The 21,840-nt window shown below is 47.2% G+C and overlaps 1 protein-coding gene across 2 annotated transcripts in view; it reads left to right on the top strand.

Moving 5' to 3' along the window:
- Nucleotides 1-21,840, top strand: part of GBA1 (glucosylceramidase beta 1) — an 84,234-nt gene that overhangs the window by 51,382 nt on the left and 11,012 nt on the right. For both annotated transcript variants that reach the window (XM_086947392.1, XM_086947393.1), the window contains 2 exons: nucleotides 9,412-9,636; nucleotides 18,533-18,696. In XM_086947392.1, coding sequence (XP_086803518.1) covers nucleotides 9,412-9,636; nucleotides 18,533-18,696 — 389 coding nt within the window. The remainder of the gene's footprint in view (nucleotides 1-9,411; nucleotides 9,637-18,532; nucleotides 18,697-21,840) is intronic.

Genomic DNA, 21,840 nt, shown 5'->3' with positions numbered 1-21,840 from the left:
GTTGTCCGGAGCTGGAAGGAGGGGGGACTGGAGGCCCCGAGATTTGATCTATATTATTATGCGGCGCAGCTCCTGCCGGCTGCGCGCTGCTTTGCATGCACGGATAACTGGGAATTGGGCCTCCTAGCGGGCAGGGCAGACAAGAGGGCGCTACAGGTGGCCCTGATGCGGGGTAGAGGAGCAGATGAAACTCTCCCATATGTCGTTTGACACACTGCGGGGGTTTGGCAGTGGTTTGTTGAGAAGGTTCTGCGGCGGGCCCCCTTTCACAGGGAGTTACCGGTGTGGATATTGGCACCCGTGACATTGATGGCGGAGCACATGTCTTTCCGGGACTGGCGGGAGGGCGGATGGGAGACCTTGGCGGATCTTTACCCAGACTATTCCTTTGTGACCCTTGAGCGAGCTACGGAGGCCTTCGAACTGATTGAGGGGCAGTATCTGCACTATAGAGGACTCCAGGAGATGGCTAGGGCGACCTGGCCACAGTATCCGGAGGCGCCTCCGTTGTCCCACACCCTGAACATCCTTTTATCCTGTGGTAGGGGACGACAGCTGATCACATTATTGTACTCTGCCATGAAAAGAGAATCCGCCCCACCGGTCTCGCCGTCCTGGGCGGCATGGGAGGTGGATCTGGGTTGCTCTGAAGCCAGGACAACGCGCACGCATAGGAACCCCAACTCGTAAGGTGTTGTGCAATGCGAGATTCAAACTGATCCATTTCAATTTTGTACATCGCACTTACATGACTCTGGTCTCCCTGCGCCATATCACTGCAGATAGACCAGACAACTGCCTTAGGTGTGGTGCGGATAAGGCCGGATTTCTGCACCTGGCTTGGGAGTGCCCGCCGGTCGGGGACTTCTGGAAGGCGGTGGTGGAGCACATTGGGAAGGTCACGGTGTTTTGACCCCGTTTCATTGTTTGTTGGCCCCGGTCCCCAAGCCCAAAAAGAGGAACTTATCCTATAAGATGCTGCAGTTGCTCCTGGTGTTAGCGAGGCGAGGGATGTCAGGGAGTGGTCCTTAGCTGAAGAAACACACATGCAGCGCACGCGCAGGGATGAGAGGATACAGGAGGACTTGCTTGCATGGAGAATGATGTGCGCTGTGGGGTCGTCCTGCGGAGACTCGAATGCCACCAGTGCTGAACTGTTCGCCCCTGAGGAGTCGAGATCTGGCAACGCACATGTGTTCCATACTGTATTTGTATTCGTGATTTGCTTTGCATTCCAGAGATTTGCTTATCACTGTGCTATCTGTACCTGCATGGGCCATAATGGGGTGAACTAACTGTGTACACATGTTTTTCCAATGATGCCAATTGCGGGGGGGGGGGGGAACTGTTGTGTTGCTACATGCTAAAAATAAAGTTTTAAAAAAAAATGGCTTCCCTTTTCACTTGTACTGGAACTGGCCAGCACAAGGGGCATATCGGCTCATCCGGGCTAGTCCTCACTTGTAAAGTAATTCATCCTGCTTTAGGGCTGTAAGGCCTGCTGTAGGGGTGGCTTACATATAATACATGCAGTGTTTAGGGGACATGGCACACAGGCGTGTCAGGTCGTGTTTTCACTTTTTGGTACAGCTTGGCCTGCAGCAGCAGCGCTTCAGAACTGCTGGGGATATTTTAAGGCCCTTTTTTAAATCATTGGGTTTCAGAAAAGAGGATAGTTTTAAATGAATTTCCTTGACTTCGTCCACTCACAAAGTGTCACTTAAATTGCCACTTAATTTACTGCAGTACTTTCTTGTAAAGCGCTCTAGCAGGAAAGCAGGACTTCCTGAATAACCTGATCAACCGTACTCACATGGGTGCGGAATCCTGCCTGTGGTGATGTCAATTTATCATTATCAGCAATCCATTCCTGGATACTATTTAGCACCATTCTTACCATTATTTTTTGTATAGCATCAATGAGACGTATTGTCCTGTAATTACTGGGGCTTGAACAATCACCTTTTTTATATATTGGTACGATATCTGCGCCCCTCTAGGAGTTGGGAATGGGAGCTCCACTGGCAATTGCGTTCGCTAGCAGCAATATATACTCTTGCCAGATGACCCTGTCATATAAAACTAAATCTGCCGGGATACTGTCGGGCCCGGGGCTTTTCCACTAGTGACTGCACCCAGCGCGATTTCAACCTCCCCTATGTCAAAGAGCAATGCAACATCATACGGTGGAATTTGTAATGGTTCTTCAATTTCTCCCTCTTCCTCTACAGCAAATTGCTTGGTAAAGTGCGAGACCCACATTTCTGGAGCTACCTGATTTTGCGGCGATGGTGCTTGCCCACCTCTTCCCCCATTTAACCAGCTGCAGAAGTATTGAAGCTTTTTCCCTAGGCTGGCCTGATCAAGATCAGTTCATCTCAGTCCTTTGTAGCTTTATGCTTTACAGCTTTGTACTTCTGGCGGGTTAATTTGACAGTGGCCAAATCTTTCTGTTTGTCTGCCGCCAATGGCTTATATGCTTTTCTACAAGCCTTGTTATACCAATTCACTTTTTTTCCTCCTGTTTGCTGAGTTGGCTGAGAGGCTTTATAAAATATGTCTTTTTAAAAATAAAAAAAATTCAGAGTTTTATATAGCGCGAACTAGACCCGAACCGAATCGGGTATTAGAGCGCTTTACATAGCACCAGTTACGTTACATGAGGACACACATACATTTTTGTTATGCACGGGAGATTAAGTGAATTGCCCAGAATCACAGGATGTTTGGCGTCGTTACTGAGACTCGAACCCAGATCCCCAGGTCCGAGGTCGAGCGCCCTATCCGTTAGGCCAACTCCTCTTCCCAATTAATTCTTAACTCGATTAGGTGTTAATTGTACCAAATAGCTTTTCATGACCCTAGTTATGTTTTTGTTTAACTGGGTCTGGGTGGTGACTGTTTGTAACTCTGTCATGGTATTGGTAATATCTGCCCTTAATGCTAGGACTGTTTGTTCCCTTTCCACTATATTATTCCATTTTACCCTCATCATGCCATTACAGAGTAGGACATTGTTAGTGATACAGTGCACTGTCGGGGTTGGGAACAATTTAAATCCTAAAGCTTTCATTTTTAATATTAGGGGATTGTGATCGCTTTCTGCTCTCTCCGGAACCTCCAAATCGATAAGGGAGGCCCAATATTCCAAATTGAGGAGTATATAATCAATACGGCTCATACTCGCGCCATTGTTAATGGTGTAGGAGCCCAACTTATCTGATGGAGTTTGCCCGTTTGCTGCCCTGAGACCCCTCCCCATACATAGTGCTTTAGGTTGTAAAGCTGACTCCATCCACCTCTTGATCTGGGGCAGCTCTATAGTAGGGATGCTCCATTGTGCATCCTCAGTAAGTTTGTTGTCTGTCTTCATGTTCAAGGGGCTCAAAGGTGGTATTGAATTCTTCTTTAATTACAAAGTTGGTGGTACCAGTCATTCTTTCCAAAATGACCTCTGTATTAGACACTCTTCCGCCTGTAAGACCTCTAGCGTAAATAAGGACTATTAGCTTGGCATTGGGGTCTATCTATAGACATATGGCCATGATATCCAGACTGTGCATATGGACTTCCTGGATTCTATAGCGTAGGTCCTGTTTTACCCAAATTGTTAGCCCTCCTGATGGTCTACACCTCTGCCCTTGGGTTGCTGGTTTGTGAAAGTTAAATAGCCTGAACGATGTAATGAGTTTGGGGACCATCTTTCCTGAAACAAGCAAATGTCATGGGTTTCGATTGATTCTGACCCGTCCCAGTATTCTAATTTCATCTTCAATCCCGCAATGTTCCAAGAAATCTATGATAACTGGGCTGGTTTTGGAGAAGATGCCGGGTCTGTGCTGCCTTTTAATTTGCAAGGGGTAGAATCCTTACTTTCTTTTTCAGAGTGGGGAGTTAGGAGATTGGCTAGCCCATTAATACTTAAATAGGGCCTGTGGTCAGAAAAATATAGTCAGTCGCATTGCTCTAGAACGCAGAGGGGCAAATCTATTCTCGAAGGTTACCCCTACATTGCCTACTTTACATGATTCTTTGTCCATTGTTTGCGCCCCTTCACTTGTTTCCATTGCCAGCGTCTGAAGATGCCTATAAAAAACGCATACGGTTGTGCTCTAATTTGTGTGCCTTTAGGTGGGTCCCAACGTAGATCGTCTAATAGGGGACTTGATACATGATGGCTATTAAAATGTATAATCGCACAATCACCCTCCATTGTTTTCTTGGTCGGTCCGAGCCACTCCACCCTTCTGGCCTATATAATTTGGTTAGCCAGTGGAATCCCACTATTTCCCCTACTAGATATTTGGTGGGTTAACCATTGCAGGGATTTGACCATTAATTGGACAGCAGTTTCGGCTGGTCCACTCTCTAAGATCGGGACATCGCCCAAAATCAGTACTAGAGCGGATGAGACCTGTGGAAGGTGTATGGACTGATCTGTGTTAGGTCTCCCCATGTTTGGTCTTCACTGCCTAGAGCAGAGCTCCAGCCCTCCAACCCCCTGCATTGATGGTCGTGCATTGGTAGCTGGCCCGTCTGAAAAGATAAAAGGGTGCGACTGAGCACTTGAAACTCCAGTTAAGTTTGAGGGATGCACCGTTGGGCGAGAAGGTGACAATTGTTGGTTGTGACGGGAGGTAGCTACACTGTGGCACGCATTGCTTCCCATGCGTGGATGGTGCCCCTCTTATTACACTTCCGTGGACACCCCTCCCCCCCCAGGCATGATAGTGGCCCCGCAGCTGCTCCAGGAGCATGGGCAAGAGCATGCATCTTGTTTATGCGTCGATCTATCCAACCCTTCAATATGCAACAGCCTCTTCTCAATTCGAGATAGTTTGATTAATAGGGGGTTCGATGTCTCTAGTCTTTTCCATGATTCGTCGTCACTCCCTTGGACCAATTAAGGAAGGGTATCATCACTAGCCGTAGGACACAAGTTTAAACTTGAGCCAATTTCAGTATCTCTGATTCCTCTTTGCTCAGTAGGTTGTGACTTTTGCTTTATAGGGGCACCACACCTTCCTATTTTTACTGGTGGCTCACTGTTCGTGTCTGGTGGGGCGGTTGCAACCTGGCCCCTTGTAGCTATTTTTGGTACGGTTGAGACTTCGGCAGAGTCTGGAACGGGTACAGCTAGCGCCGCAGGGGTACGTGTGGTACTGAAGGCATAGGCGCTGATTAAGAAGGCATGGGGGGACTAACCACTCTAATAATACCAAAAGAAGAACGTTTCTAGATGGCTAGAGAGTCCAAAGATAGCCTCTCAGTTAGTTCAATTTGGTGGGTCAGAACCAACTCCTCCCTTGTTAGGATGGCGTCTAATGTCCCTGCTATCCCCTCCCCCCCCTCCCCTCCTCCGGATGGTCTCTAGTGCCTTTGCGCTTAACCGTTCTTCATGTGATACACTTCTATAGAAGGAAAAGTGGCAGTACCTCAAATTAAAAAGCCTTAGGTCCCGCAATCCTGATGTCAGAGAATGGGCCCAGCCTCCTCTGGGCTCCGAAGGGCGTGGACGGGCCTGCCCTTCGCCCGGGTGCAATTACGGTGACCGTGGAGCCAGGGAGTTGGGATAATAGACTCCTTGCTCCTCTCCCACTGGTACAGGCTCGGACTGGCAGGCAGCAAGAAGCAGGACAGTTTCAAATATTCGTTGAGGGGCCTTCTAACAATAAGTGACGCTTAACTCTCCAGCAGCATCTGGTTTGTAGTTTTCATCCTAAAATCTGGCACAGTACCCCTGAATGGACCAATGCCGGAGGACAGATAACCCTTCACCATGAATAGGGCATTGTGTGAGAGATTCCCCCCCCCCCCCCCCCCCCCCCCACCCACCCATCCGTACCATTACATTTTGTCTGTGCTTATTGCTTCTCAGCCTCCTATCTGGTCTTACTCTGATGCAGGTGTTCCACAGTAGGGTATTGAGAGTATGGATGTGGTCTGAAAATACACAGGAGAGTGCTAGCACTATAGGGAAAAGTTCAAGAACTTGGTAAATCTGAGTTTTTGAGCCTGCCAAATTTGTAGAGCATATTTAGTAAATATCAAGTCTTAATAATTTCTGTTAAAAAAAAAATGACATACTTTCTATTGAAAGGTCATAAATGTTTTTGATCTCAAAGTGGCATTGAGTTTTAAATGTTTTTTTATTTAAAAAAAATAAACCAATCTAATAAATATTCCATTGGTCCTTTCTAACTTCTGAATGGCATTTATATATTTTTTTTAATTGACATGGTAAATTAGAATCCAGAAATTACTTATGTACTAGACAGTTTTTAGGTCTCGGCTAGCGTAGGCTGCGCAGTCTCGCTGGCGAGATCTTATGACTCAGAGTAGCGAGGCTTGAACCCGCCCCTCTTCTCCATTGGCTGCTGCCTAAACGGCGGCCAGCCATTGGAGTAGAGGGTTCTGTGACATCATTTTTGGTAGCTAAGCCCTGTCCGTTTCGGATTGAGGGGCGTGTTTTTTCCGTTTCTTTCTCTCCTCAAAAAAACACGCCCCCCCCAGTCTGCAAGGGACGGGGCTTAGCTTCCAGCAATGGTTTCTTAAACGTCCCACAAAGGAGTGTGTAAAGAACGCAGGAACCAGGGTACCTACCGGTGTTAAATGAACGGAGGTGCGGTTAAGGTTGCTTCCAGAAGTGTGAGGGCAAGACAGCTTGCGGGCGGCATTCAACGACTGGACTTGCGCAGGTGTACACACTGTTCTACCATAAACATTAACATGCTGCTCTACCATAAATGTTAAGCTGTCACCTCGTTCCTTTTCTTCTTGTGCTTAGATAATGTTCTTTCAACTTTACAACGAACATTTGCGCGGTACGGATCAGAATGTCGGTACTTTCCTGTCTCTTAGCAGCAGACCAAACATTGTCTTTTCACAGCTGCCGACTCCATGTAAGACTGATAGGCTGTCCAGTGCAAGTTTAATGTTTGTCACTGGACGTTGCCGCTGTTTTACGCCAGCCTGAACGTAAAATGCGCGACGGCCATCTTGGTTTGGGAGCGTTTTCAACCATTCAATACAGTAGATTTGGGGAACCAAGTTTTGTTTTACAACTCATAAACTAGGATTTTTTCATTTTTACCCACTCTGGTTCTATTATGCCCACAATTACGCGTAATTGAAAAAAACGATAGGACACACTGGGTCGGCAGTGACATCCCTGCTGATGGCAGGCTTCAATTGTGACGCATCTGGTTAGTCTTTCAAGCTATCAGTGCAGGGCGTTGGTGACGATATTACCCAGTCATTACCTCCATCTCTGCCCGCCCCAGCGAAATGTTTCCCTAATGAAGATCAACTCTCGCGAGAGTCTCGCGTCAGAAGATGGCGGCGCCAGTTGCAGTGGAAGCGAAGAGTATGAAGTCGGTTGGTAGTGATAGCGAGGAGGTGGTTGAGATTCCCGAGCGCGAAGCGCTCTTTCCTGGGTATAAGGATGCTGATTCCTTTGTCAAGGTCTGCAACGTGGCATACATTGTTGAACAGTCGAGACAGGAAGGGTGTGCGGTGTTAGTGGCACATTTCTACATTCCCCGTAGGAATGACATACCGAGGACTTTGACACACCTGCAGTTCGCATTTCTGATAAAACTAGTCATGCTGTTGCGAAACTTTCTTCCAGGAGCCGGGTTTCTCAGTAAGTGCATGAAATTAAAAAATAGAAGTGCAGGTAGCCTGTGCCAGGGCCGCGCAGGAAAGCAGAGCTGGAAGGCAAGAGCGCCCGGCACAGCGTACTCCCGGAACACACACCCTCTGGAGCTGTGTGTGTGTGGAGGGGGGTGGGGGGGCAGGGGGGCTCTGTTTGTGTGTAGGGCTCTGTGTGTGTGTAGGGCTCTGTGTGTGTGTAGGGCTCTGTGTGTGTGTAGGGCTCTGTGTGTGTGTAGGGCTCTGTGTGTGTGTGTAGGGCTCTGTGTGTGTGTGTGTAGGGCTCTGTGTGTGTGTGTGTAGGGCTCTGTGTGTGTAGGGCTCTGTGTGTGTGTGTAGGGCTCTGTGTGTAGGGCTCTGTGTGTGTGTGTAGGGCTCTGTGTGTGTGTGGGGCTCTGTGTGTGTGTGGGGCTCTGTGTGTGTGTGGGGCTCTGTGTGTGTGTAGGGCTCTGTGTGTGTAGGGCTCTGTGTGTGTAGGGCTCTGTGTGTGTGGGGCTCTGTGTGTGTGGGGCTCTGTGTGTGTGGGGGCTCTGTGTGTGGGGCTCTGTGGGGGGTTCTGTGTGTGGCTCTATTAATCAACTAGTCACTCTCTACTAACTATTAATCACTGCTAATACTCTCTACTACTCTCTAATGCTTATCTATTGCCATTGTAAATGACAATACCTTATATTTATTGGTTTAAAAAAAAACAATAAATGAAAAAAATGACATTTACAATGCCAATAGCTCTAACTTTAACAAAGACGAGACCAATGCATTATAAATGCTTGTTTGTGTAAGTTTCTAAATTATCTTGTTTGTATAAATTCATGTTTGCCAATAAATTTTAATTTAGAAGATCTCACAAATGGAACAAATTACAAAACACATACCAGAATTTGTAATGCACAGTTTTTGGCTTTGTGAGAATAGAACTTCATCTATGGGGGAAAAATGTTTGTGTCTCTTATGTGCACCTCGTGCTTCAATTGGTCAATAGACCAGACTTTCGGTTTTGTCCATCAACCTACCAGGAATGCGGTTCAACAGCTAATGCGGAAGTTTCTCTCTTGCAACTATGTATCTGTTCTTTGTACTAAGGGCCTGATTTTGAGCTTAGCAACTGTGACCGATCTCTCTCCGCCAAACCCTTGGCCTGCCCGCCCGCCCACCTGTGATGAAGGTGGGTGGACCTTAAGCCCCATCTCGAATTCCTCCGACAGCCCGACTGAGGAGGATAGGTATTTGAAGTTTTGGCTATCCGACTGCACACCCAATTTCAAGTGAGCAGCCTAATAGTCACCATTCACTTTCCCTTACCACGGTGAAAAACCTAGCAGTAAGGGACAGTGAAATGTTTAAATGACCCCCACACCATGGTACATAACTCCCATGGTTTTGAGTAATTGTTTTTTGTTTTTTTCACAAGTTAAAAGTTGACGGGCGGCCATCTTGTTTGACAGATCTGCCTGTCATTGACAGGAACCGCTGTGACGGTGGTTGCTTCGATTGTTAGGAGAGGTCAACAGGGCCGTTCAGCATCTCTAAATGTGAAGGGCGGGCACTCAGTCAGGGCGACGGAGTACTTTTCTTTGTCACTCTGACTGAATAAATCCTGTCTCCTGCACTCTAAATCGGGCCCTAGGTGTATACTTTGTGCTTTTGGATGTCATTAAGACCGGCCTAACTGAATATGTAAGTGAAGCATCGATTACTGTGACTTTCAAATCCCTGTGTAAATGTCTTACCCATATATGGTCTCCTTCTCCCTCTTAGGTTCTGAGTGACATCCATGCCGCAAAGTACATCCATGGAATTGCGGTGCACTGGTACTTCGATGCACTTGCTCCTGCTGGCCTCACCCTTGGCACTACTCACAAGCTCTTCCCTGACTACTTCCTCTTTGCCACGGAGGCCTGCACTGGATTCCTGCCATGGGATAAAGGGGTGCAGCTTGGCAGCTGGGACCGTGGCAACAAATACAGCCACAGTATTCTTGAGGTATGTAGCACTTAAGTCAACAAACGCAACCAAAATCTCTTTCAGGTAAGTTAAAGCTGGGGAGGCAAGTACAGCTCCAGTGTCAATGAGGTTTGTGTCTTTTAGTATTGTGTATTTCTCTCACACACTCAAATCACACATTTTCGTCTGGCTTTAATTGTAGTCATCTACCTCAAAGCTCTTAAAAGTTCACTTCCCCAAGATCTCTTATTAGCATTGCTAGGGCCACAAGATGCCTACTCTAAACATGGATAGATGACATATTGTACAGTAAGTAGAATTGATAACCATTCAAAAATTATGGACAGATCCAAGAAATAGCAGTTTTCAAAACGAGCATAGACAAAGTATGCTGTTTCTGTACATTGATTGGTTTTCTGTGTTTTATACAAGTTGTGATATACCAGACGTTCTACCAAAATATGCCTGATTTTTACCATGATGCTCTAAATTTAGCCTAATATCTCCGGTACATCCACTATTTGTTAGGTGTTATGCCAGGTGCAGCCCTTTGGTGAACTAAAGTGTTTAATAAACAGAGTACACCTGGAGCAGCAGCAATGCTTGAGTGCTAAGTGTAGGAAGCTGGCTCTTTAGATAGTGGACCGAAACGAGGTACACTGTGGTGAGAGTCCATGCAAACCCCTGTTAGTTGACAGAGGCTCAAATGAAATCCCAAATGCTTTCTTTTGTGATAGTGTGAGCGAGAAGTTAGGCATATCAGAGGGTAGTGCTGAGCATGTGTTGTACTCACAGAGGAAACATATTATACACACACTTAAGGATAAAGCCAAGACTGATTTATAAAAAGAAGTCCTGTTTTCAGATAATTTGTGATACCAAGAACTTCGTTATCAAGTAAGTACTTTTTTAAATATTGAATTTTGTAGGAGTAGAACCGTCACTTAAATGCGCCTTTAAGCACAATGATTTCATATAGAGAGAAAAGACATAGATAGCATACAGGTATTAAGTTTGGCTTCTGGTGGTCTCCTTTGGGACTTAGGGTTGTAGGGGGGCCAAGGTCCAAAGTACCACCAGCAATTACTCATTACCTGCCCTGGGACGTCTGGGTGCAGAGGTGCTGGCCGGGTTGGTAGCAGTGTGCGCTATGCTGGTGAAAGGAAGGGTGGTCACCTGGAAACAGGCTGCAGAGGGGGACTGGGGGGCTCCCAATGGGGAGGCTCAAGTGACAAGGGACCTGAGAATAAGGGGGCACAGTTGGTATGTCGGTACCCGGGCTGGGCTGCTCTGGTGCAGAGTAGAAAGGTCGGTTGTGCTCTGTGTGACCTAGGGCCTTGCGGTTGTGGGTCTCGCCAGTTGAGAGTGCAAAATCAGGACAGCTGGGCCACTGTGGAAGTGAGTCTCTGCGGTACCGACTTCTTTTGATGGGTGCTTGATCTCTCTCTCTTTGAAGTCACAACCGTGCTCTCCCGGTCTTGACTTGGTGCAACTGGTCCGGTACCTTGGGTATTGGTCCTTTGCGGCTCCGGTTGGTCCTAGTGTCCTCACACTTGGTGGGGGACAGACTGACCTTAGGAGCGCAGGTACCTCTTCGGGGGGATGGGGGCATCGGCCTAGCCTCAGTGAACCAGACTTTGATGTTCAGTGCCAGTGGATAACAGGGGAGTAGCTTCTATACTCCAAGCAAGATTGCTTGGCAATTTGCGAAGGGCTGGCAGTCTCCTGGGGTTCTTGGAAGTTGGACAGCTGTACGTCAACTTGCTGGTCACGATTGTCGAGACTAAGTCAGGCCAGGCAGGGTTTGGCATCAAAAGTCGACAGCATTCTTCAGTTCTCACTGTTTCTTGCAGCTCTTCTTGGTCCTCTCTTCTTGATACGTCAAATCTAAGTTCCTGGTGTCAAGGGTGCCACCTAAATACTCTATTTAGGGGTGATATGGGAAGTGAAACGTAGTAGCCAATAGGCTACTTGCCTTTATGGTATCTACACCCTCTATATAACCCCTTCCTGTGGGAAGTAAATTATAAAAGTCGTGTCTACTTCAGGTAGCCCAACTTAGGGTGGTAGTAGCCTGATAGAGAAGCACACCTCCTGGCTATCTAATTTTCCCACCTGTCCTGTGCCAAATGGTCCCAGGGCAGTGGGTGGCATTTCCCCTGTGGGTGGAAACATTGGGTTGCATATCAAAGGCAGCAGGGGCCTTTGAAGCCTCCTGCCTTGATATGCCGATTACTTGGCCGTCCTGCTTGGAGGGGGTGACATCTGTGGCCAGAGCAGACATTGTTTCTGCCCTCTGAGAGCGCGGGCTCTCACCTGCAGGGGGTCAGAAACCTGTCTGTGGTAGCAGGCTGATCTCCACCAGTCAGCCAGTACACAGGTAGTCTGTAGGTTTTCAGGTGGGTCCTCAAAAGTGCCCTCTGGGTGCATGTATCAATACATTCACCACTGGAATCAATGTGGGCTTATTACACCCTTCGCTGCTAGGCCTTTCCCCACCCCCTGTGGTAAGCCTATTTGTTGTCTATTTGGGGTAGTTTGCGCTTAGGCCACTGTAATTTTGTGACCGCATAAGGTATCCTCGCCAAATGTGCATCCTTTTCTTCCTACATCATGGGGATTTTAAAGGTACCCAGGGTTTGTTGATTCCCCTGGAGGGGACCCAGAAATTAGCCAAAATACAGCTAAATTTAGTTTTGGAAAAATAGGAAAAAAAGGGCTACACATGAAAGAGTCTGTGTTTTTTTAATCTCCTGCACATTGTATCAACAAAGGGTTTATGGTGCTGAAATCACGATCTTCCCTGCTTTCAGGGACCAGCAGACATTTGACAGAAAACCCAAAGTTTACACCATTTTACTGGGACATTGCCTATTTCTGCTATTTTTTTGTGCTTTCAACCTCCTTCCAGTTAATGGTAACAATGGGTATGAAAGCAATGATGGATCCTGGAAAGCTATACATTTCTGTAAAGTAGACAAAATACTGAATTCAGCAAGGGGTCATTGGTGTAGATCCTTAAAGCTTTTCTTATAGAAACTAACAATTCAAAATAGGAACATTTTTAAATGAGTTAAAAGAAACAGCCATTTGTGCCAACGGTTTTACCTGTAACTTTGTCTAAGTATGACCGAATATTTTTTTTAAAGCAATATACCGTTACATCTGCTGTACCCTTCTGGTTGTGGGGATATATAGGACATGTAGGTTCACCAAGAAATCGAGGATCCCAGAGCCAATAACTGAGCAGCGTCTTTCTATGGTTTTTTATTGTGTCCTGGGTATATAGCAATTCATTTGTGAAAATATACACAGGGAAAATTGGTATGAAAGACACCTATGTATTTCTGAAATGGGAACAAATTATAGGGTTTAGAAACAGTAGCTATTTGCGCATCTCCAAATTGTGGGTACCCATACCAGCATGTGAATTATAGGCCATTTTTCAAAGTGATTTCGTTTTTACACATTCTTACATTTGGAAGGCAGAAATGCATTGAAAGTCAATAGATAATAACAGTTTCTCTACTTTTCTGTGTTCCCTAAGTCCCCCGATAAAAATGGTACCTCACTTATGTGGGTAGGTGTAGTGCCCGCGACAGGAAATGGCCCAAAACGCAATGTGGACACACCACATTTTTACAATGAAACCTGACCATTTCTTGGCAAAGTACCTTGCTTTAGATTTTGAACCCTAGCTCTGCCGGCACCTAGGAAAAACTTGCAAACCTATACATTTTTGAAAACTAGAGACCCAGAGAAATCCAGGATGAGGTGACTTGTCTGGCTCGCTCCAGGTTTTATTACCCAGAATCCCTTGCAAACCTCAAACTTTCTCCAAAAAATACATTTTCCTCATATTACTGTGGTGAAAAGTTCTGGATTCTGTGTGGATCCACAAAATTCCTCCCACTTTGCACTCCTCAAAGTCTTCTGAGAAAAATGGTACCTCACTTGTGTGGGTAGGCCTTGTGCCCGCGACAGGAAACGGTGAAAAAATGCAACGTGGACACACCACAGTTTCACAGTGAAAAATTACCCTTTTTTTGCACTGTGCCGAGCTGTAGATTTTAAACCCTAGCTCTGCCGCCTAGGAAAACCTAGCAAACCTAGACATTTTTGAAAACTAGACACCCAGGGGAATCCAGGATGGGGTTACTTGTCTGGCTCTCACCAGGTTCTGTTACCCAGAATCCCTTGCAAACCTCAAATTTTGCTGCCAAAATCAAATTTTTCTAATTTTTTTGTGGGAAAGTTGTAGGATCACCGGACTGACACAAATTTCCTACCACCCAGCGTTCCACCAGGTCTCGCAATGAAAATGGTACCTCACTCAAGTGGCTGGGTCAAGTACCCGCAACAGGCAAGGGCCCTAAGCGTATTGCGGAGACTTCAAAATTACCTAACACACACTGACCTGGTTTTGCAAGGGGGGTCACATGGGTTTTTGGCGCAGGCTCAATGGCCATCTAGGGAAACCTACGAAACCCACATATTTCTGAAAACTAGACACCTTGGAGAGTCCAGGGAGGTATGGCTTGTGCGGCTCCCCCAATGTTTCCCTACCCAGATTCCCCTGCCAACCTCAAATTTTGCTGAAAAAAATAAAAATGTTCTCAAATGGTTTCATGGGAAAGTTGTACGATCACTGTACTGACACAAATTTCCTACCACCCAGCATTCCCCCAGATCTCCCTATACAAATGGTACCTTACTCATGTAGGTGGGTCAAGTACCTGCGACAGGCAAGGGCCCAAAACGTATGCTGGAAACATCAAAATTACCTATCGCAAACCAATTTGCTTTTGCAAGGGGAGTCACATGAGTATTTGGTCCCAGGCTTGGCGCCCATCTAGGGAAACCTACCAAACCCACATATTTCTGAAAATTAGAGACCCGGGGAGTCCAAGGAGGTATGGCTTGTGTGGATCCCCCAACGTTTCCCTACCCAGAATCATCTGCAAGCCTCAAATTTTGTAGAAAAAAATCAAACAATTATCAAATTTCTGTGTGGGAAAGTTGAAGGACCAACGGGCTGACACAAATTTCCTACCACTTAGTGTTCCTCCAGGACTCCTGATAAAAATGGTGCTTCACTTGTGTGAGTAGGCCTTGTGGCTGTAACAAGAAATGGCCAAAATCGTACTGTGGAGGCTTCAAAATGACTTATCACAAAACGAACTGGTTTTGCACGGGGGCACCTGGTTTTTTATCCCCTTGGCTCGCGGCCATCTAAGAAAACCTACAAATCCACGCATTTCTGAAAACAAATCCATGGTACCTAGTGGGCTTTCTGCCACCCCCATCTGCCTCCTGGGTGGGGACAGAAAGACTGTGGAATTTTTTTTGGGGTGTGGGGGCAGCCGCCACCCCGAACAATGGGAGAAAAAAATCCCTGGTGCCTAGGGAGCTTTCTGCCCCATGGGGGCAGATAAGGGGATATTGCCCCATCTGCCTCCGGGGAGGGCAGAAAGACTGTAGCATTTGTTTTTGGGGGGGGTGGGGCATTGGCATGCCAATTCTGGGCGGCCCCCACACCAAAGTATATATTAAAAAAAAACTGGTGCCTTGTGGGTCTTAGATTTGAAAGCTTGCTGTAGGGGTGATTAATTTATACTGCATGCAGTGTCTGTAGGCATGATGCACAGGAGGTGTACCATGTTGTGTCTTCACTTTTCTCTGCACCATGGCACGCTCCAGTCGATGGCAGTTTGCATGTTGGTGCTGAAGGGTCTTCTAGGGTGGCACAATATATGCTGTAGCCCTTAAATACCCTTTTTAGGTTCCCTGCCCTAGTTACCAGGGATACTATTTACTAGGGACTTACAGGCGGGACTAAAAGTATCCCCAATTGGGGGAACAATTGTATAGTTTTAGGAAAGAGATATGGGGGGGGGGGGGGGGGGGGGAATGGCGTTCACACTCCTGACACGTCTGCCCTTTGTTCAGGTAGATAGGCTGGAGACCGGGATATAGATGGAAGACCAGTACACAAATCAATTTTCCCGTGGGCGTGTAGCCCACAGGTAGCCGCACCTCCAGGGTGGGCTACCAAGCTCCTGACATCCAACGAGGGGTCCCAACATCTTGAGAGGAGACCGAATAGTGCACTCTGGGATTGCTAGATACCACATATAGCCGGAATGTCATCACCAAGTGTGAGGAAACCTGGTAGGCCATTGGCTAGTGACCGCAACAATCCCCCTTAGCACTTTCTGGGAATAAATATGGCACCCTGAAAGTCAGATCATGTCGGAACTGGTACAAGGACTGCCCTGCAGCTCCCTAGACTGCACAAAGAGAGGCTGCACCGTCTTCTGGACTGCACAGGCTACACCTTGACCTAGCAAAGGGAGGACAAGTGCCTGTGGTGCTTGGCTCACGAAAAAGCTGTTGCCCAGACCAAAGGAGTGGCTCAAAGTAACAGTGGACTGACCCCCTTGGAACCCACACCAGTTGATAGCCACTGCAGAAGATTCTCTACTTGCTGCCGCTGGGCTTCCCAAAACACTGATCCTCAATGGCCAAAAGGGATGTATGACGATACAACGAGGGCCATTTCAATGCGATCTGTTAGATCGCGGTTTTCACAACGCAAGTCGTTACATCGACTTGCGCTGGAGGGGCGCTGGATTTAGGAATAGTGTGAATTACTATTCCAAATCCAGTCTACATACAGTAGGGAAGGTGTTGGAAACAGTAATTTACACTATTCCTTAGTCAACAGCGCCCTCCAGTGCAAGTCTGTGTAACGACTTGCGTAGTGAAAACCATGATGTAATAGTACCACGTTGAAATGGATGCGTGGTAAATGATGTCTCCCGCCAAAAGTTGCCCCCGAGTCAGCCGGACCCTGGAGTGCTGAGTCCAGATTGGTCACCGAAGAAGAACATCAGCCGCCATGAAAGGTTCTCGCTGGGACCGCTGAACAGGGAGACTGGAAGTCCAGCCACAGCTGGCCTTCTACAGCCTCAAAGAGTTCTTCGGGGGAACCCAACCTCTGTGGCCAATTTCACCCCACCTAACCTGTGCACAGAGGCATAACCGCAATGGTACCCCCATCGACAGCACAGCACAGCACCCGGAGCATCCTTGAGAATCTTCATCTCCTGCATCCGCAGCAGCAGGACCATGCCATTGAAGTATATGGCAGTCGTGCTGTAGTGTTTGGAACTGGACTGGAAAATTGTGTGGTGGCCAGGTAACTATCCAGATCTACCTCACTGGTCCCTAAGACCCTCTCCTGGTCTGATATGGTCACCCAAGCTGGGCCGAAGTAGCCGAACTAACTTTTACAGACTTTTCAGAAGTTTTTTTAAACTTCACCGTTGCCAATGCTTGTATGTGGTGGATTCAAAATTAAGATTTCCTTAGGAAATCTGTATTGCCAGAGTTTGCTCATCTTGGTCTCTAAAAATTGATAAAAATATGATCCATTTTTATAAATTGTGGTTGTGTTTCTTTCATGTTGCATAACTTTCTTATTTCGTTATTGGGTTATATGCTTTCCACTAGTTCATTTGTTCAAGGCTTGCTGCTCAAAGACATAGCTACCCAGGGTTGAGCTTAAGGTTGCACCAACGAGCCTGACTGGACCCAAGACAGTTTTTGCGAATGGATTTCATGGTGCGGCCGGACAGCAATATCATTTAATACGCCCAAATCGTCACATCCAGTAATAGTTCCACCATGCAAACCGTATCCCATCATTCCTACTGTACATAGAACAACATAACATCACTACCTCCCCCAAAACTTACATTGGCAGCAGTAAAAAATTGTTTTTGAAAAATATGTTGAAGTTCGCTTTTAATACAGTTCTTTACGTTTATAAACGCTGTAAATAACAGGTGTTACAACCACCCAATTTAATGGTACTCCATTTATTTACGTCACAAAATAAGAGTTGGTTTCACTGTCAGTATGCCATTATGGATTGTGGTGTTAAAGTACATCTAGCCCAGACATTGTAAAAAGTTGCTCCATTGGCCAATACAAGTGTAACACAAGGTCTTACTCAAGGAAATAAACTGAACCATCAATAAAATGACCTTTTGAAAAAGGATTTAAATGGAGATTGACCTCCAGACCTATTAAAAAGAACTTTCAGAGAGTTTGATGACAGAGGAGGAACTTTCTTCCACAAGAGTCTTGGAGCTGCTGTTGCAAAGTACTTTTAGTCACATATTGATCTTCGGTCTGTGCAGAGGGGAGTTCTTTAAAAGTTACATTGAAAGTGTTTCTTCCTTTTGATGTCTGTGGGTATGTGCCTGAGTGTCTGATATTGAGCAAACACGTGCAGGTTTCTGCTCCTGCCTATGAATAATATAGTATGTGTGTAATGCTGCGGAGAACCTGAACTGTTGGGGTCTGTAATGCTTCTGCGTCTGATTTTTGTGCTTTTGGGTCAGGGCTATTTTCTCAGAGCCACCAACATTTTTGCACAGCACATTGGAAGATTAGATCTCAGTCTATTTCTTCCTGCTTTGTAATCCACTTGCAAGATCAATGGTAACTACATTTATGAATTTGTTATTTTCAACAAACTTTTTATTCTATGGCAAAGTTGACCTTTCTTTTTGTAAGCCCAATGCACATTGATCACACATCATGCATCTTGCCTTCATGAGCGATTCCAGATGTTAGCTGTTGTGACTGCCTATTCGGTTTGTGGTTTGTCTACAGGATTATACATTTGCTGTTGTACAATTGTGTAGATTTGCTGCACTACCTTTGTGTACCATCCTGTAAATAACACTGTGGGCTTCTATCTTATAATACTTCTTCCTTGAAGTGAAATGTTTGGTGATGTAATTTGCTGCAGGTGACTGTAGTGGGTTGCTCTATCCCTCTCTAACCTAGAGTTTGACCTGAGTGGTTGTCCTCACAGCCTCATGGTGCCTCCTGATGCATACCTCTCCTCTCCCTGGTGCAGGACCTCAATCATTACGTGACAGGCTGGACAGACTGGAACTTGGCTCTGAATGCACTGGGCGGCCCTAACTGGGTGCAGAACTACGTTGACAGCCCAGTGATTGTTGACCCGGAGAAAGACTTATTCTTCAAGCAGCCTATGTTCTACCACATGGCTCACTTCAGGTAAGGGCACAGGTACCAGTTGATGGCGGGTCATGCCTGAAGGAGAAATGCAACTCAAGGTTTGTTTTGTTATGCCTGCCCTTTGGATGAGGTGCTCGGACAGCCTTTAGGTATAATTTTCACCCTACAACTGTTCCTATAAAGGCCCTTCTCAACGTATGAAGTGTGCTACCTGCCTACTCAACTATGCTGCCACAGTAATCCACCCTATCTAGGTTGAGAACTGTAGGAAAGTGAATATTGTGTGGCATGGCTGGGTAGTCTTACCATGTAACAGTATCACAATACCCCAAAGGTGGTGATTGGATTCGCTCAAAAACATTGTTAGCTCAGTACTGGTAGAGGGGCAAAAAACAGTCGGGCTTTACAAGAGGAACATGGAAGTGTTTGGAACATAGAGTGAATTTTATCTTAATTGTGCCGCCAAAACGAATGGAATAGCATACATATAACAGATGTTATAGATTTTTTAAGCAATATTAAATAAGTGCAATAAAATACATAAACAACTTAACATGCGGTCAATGGCAAAATCCACTAGTGACTAGTACTTGCTGATCGAGTTACTTGAATCCTTATAGGGTTATGATCATGCCGGCCCCAGGACCAGGCCGCAACAATCAATTTTACCAGGCCGGTGGAGTCCGGGTACAGAGTTGTTCTGGCTGTTCTTGGTGCTGAGCAGGAACCGCAGGCGATTCTGTTTTTATCGCCTACACAGTGCTGCAAGAAACAAAATGCAGATACACAACAGGTACACAGTGCTAATGTTGGATGATGGTTGCATGATGTTCCCTGTAGAGGCAGCTTCGAGTGTGTGGGTCGGTTACCCGGTTGGTGAACACAAGCCTTGGCAGCATTCAGCACAGCAAAAACTTTCTGGAACTTAACTAGGTCCGGGGGAGTAACGTAGCGGCCTGAAACTTCAGAGCAGGACTATAACTCCCACAGTGCACCGGACCACCTGGATTTGGGCTATCCCTCGGAGGGCCCACTGTCCCATGATTCTTTGGATCCGGTGAGTGTTTTCACCTGCAGTTTGCAGGGTACTAGTGTCACTTGTCCAGGGAAGACCGAGGGTGCTTCTGGCTCCCGTAAGGGTCGGTGTTTTTGAGAGTGTTGAGTCTTGGCCAAGGATGACGGTCGTTCACTCTGTTCCAAATCTGTTGCCTCCGGATCAAAGTATCCCTATTTTGTTTTGTCCAGTGGGCAAAGTCCTGTTGTCTGCAACACGGTTCTCCTCTTTGAAGTAAGTTGTTCAGATCTGAAGTTCTGGTGTCAGGGGGTAACTCCTATATTTAGAGGAGTTAGTGGTGTGGGAGCTAGTAGCCAACGGGTAGCTCAATCAATCAATCAATCACGGCATTTGTAAAGCGCGCTACTCACCCGGGAGGGTCTCAAGGCGCTGGGGGAGAGGGGTATGTTACTGCTCGAACAGCCAGGTCTTGAGCTGCTTCCTGAAAGAGAGATGGTCTTGGGTTCGGCGAAGGTGGGTGGGGAGGGAGTTCCAAGTCTTGGCTGCCAGGTAGGAGAAGGATCTTCCTCCGGTGGTGGCTCTGCGGATGCGTGGTACGGTGGCGAGGGCGTGGCTGGTCGATCGTAGCTGGCGGGTGGGCGTGTAGAAGGTCATGCGGTCGTTGAGGTACTTGGGAGCCAGGTCGTGGAGAGCCTTGTGTGCGTGGGTGAGAAGTCTGAACGTGATTCTCTTGTTGACTGGGAGCCAGTGCAGGTCTCTCAGGTGTCCGGTGATGTGGATTTGTCGGGGTATGTCCAGGATGAGTCGTGCGGAGGCGTTCTGGATGCGTTGGAGTCTTTTTTGAAGTTTGGCTATGGTTCCGGCGTAGAGGGTGTTCCCGTAGTCCAGTCGGCTGGTGACGAGTGCCTGGGTAACAGTCTTCCTGGTTTCTGTGGGGATCCATCTGAAGATCTTGCGGAGCATGCGCAGGGTGTTGAAGCATGATGAGGAAATGGCGTTGACTTGTCTAGTCATCGAGAGGGAGGAGCCCAGGATGAAGCCCAGGTTGCATGCGTGGTCCGTTGGCTTGGGGGCGGTGCCCAGGGCAGGGGGCCACCAGGAGTCGTCCCAGGCGGAGGGTGATGATCCCAGGAAGAGGACTTCCGTCTTGTCTGAGTTTAGTTTCAGGCGGCTGTTCTTCATCCAGTCGGCGACGTCTTTCATCCCTTCATGTAGGCTGGCTCTGGCGGTGGTGGGGTCTTTGGTGAGGGAGAGGATCAGTTGGGTCTCGTCGGCGTAGGAGATGATGTTGAGGTTGTGTTGGTGTGTGATGGCTGCGAGGGGGCTCATTAGTAGCTAGCTAGCTAGTCCCTGTAGCTAATCCGCCCCTGAGGTGACCACATCCAGTAGTGTAGGTCAACTTTTCAAGCCAAAGCCCACTATTTCTGCCCTCCTGAAGATGCCAGAATTTAGTTTAAGGTGTACAGATCAGGTTTCCCATCCTAGAGGTGTGCAGCAACAAATGATGGATGAAATGCTGAATAAATCAAACATTCAACCCCAGTCAAGTGATCTGGGTTAAAACATTGTTCTTTTGCTCCCCACACCACCCCAGTTTGGATCCAGCCATATGCAAATCTGTGTTGACCCTACCTACTCATGGGAACAGTCAAGCCCAAACTGCCAGACTGGGAACAAGCATCCTGGGACCGATTTCGGGGTATCAACTCATCAGCCAGGCTAGCTTGAATCCAGTGGCACAGCGAGCAAGGGACCCACATCTGGTCATACCCATCTCACGTAAGGCAAAAATTGCTGCAGCAACAAATGTTGAACCCTAGGTGTGGCCAGCCTTCCTGGTGGTGTACACCTCCGGCATATCTAGTTTCCCATCTTGCCCGGATGCAAATTTGCCTGGGGCAGGGGAAGGACTGTTTCCTCCACTGGGAGTCAGCCCTAATGCATATCAGAGGCGATGTGGTCTTTGAAGTTCACCGCCTTGATGTGCCACTTCACCAGCCTGCTTGGGAGGAGGGGGGTGTGACCTCCTTTCTGCCCAAGCATTTATCACTGACTCTTAGGAGAGATTACACTGCCTGGCTGCAGGTCAGAATCCTGTCTTTGCGGCAGGAGGCACTGAAAAGCACAGGCTGGTCAGCCAGAGCACAGTAAAGCTGGGACAACCAGGT

Source organism: Lissotriton vulgaris, chromosome 12 (assembly GCF_964263255.1).
Source record: "Lissotriton vulgaris chromosome 12, aLisVul1.2, whole genome shotgun sequence".
In the NCBI taxonomy this organism is placed as follows: domain Eukaryota; kingdom Metazoa; phylum Chordata; class Amphibia; order Caudata; family Salamandridae; genus Lissotriton; species Lissotriton vulgaris.
The sequence above is the reverse complement of the archived record's forward strand: the minus strand, read 5'-3'. Positions and strand labels throughout refer to the sequence as shown.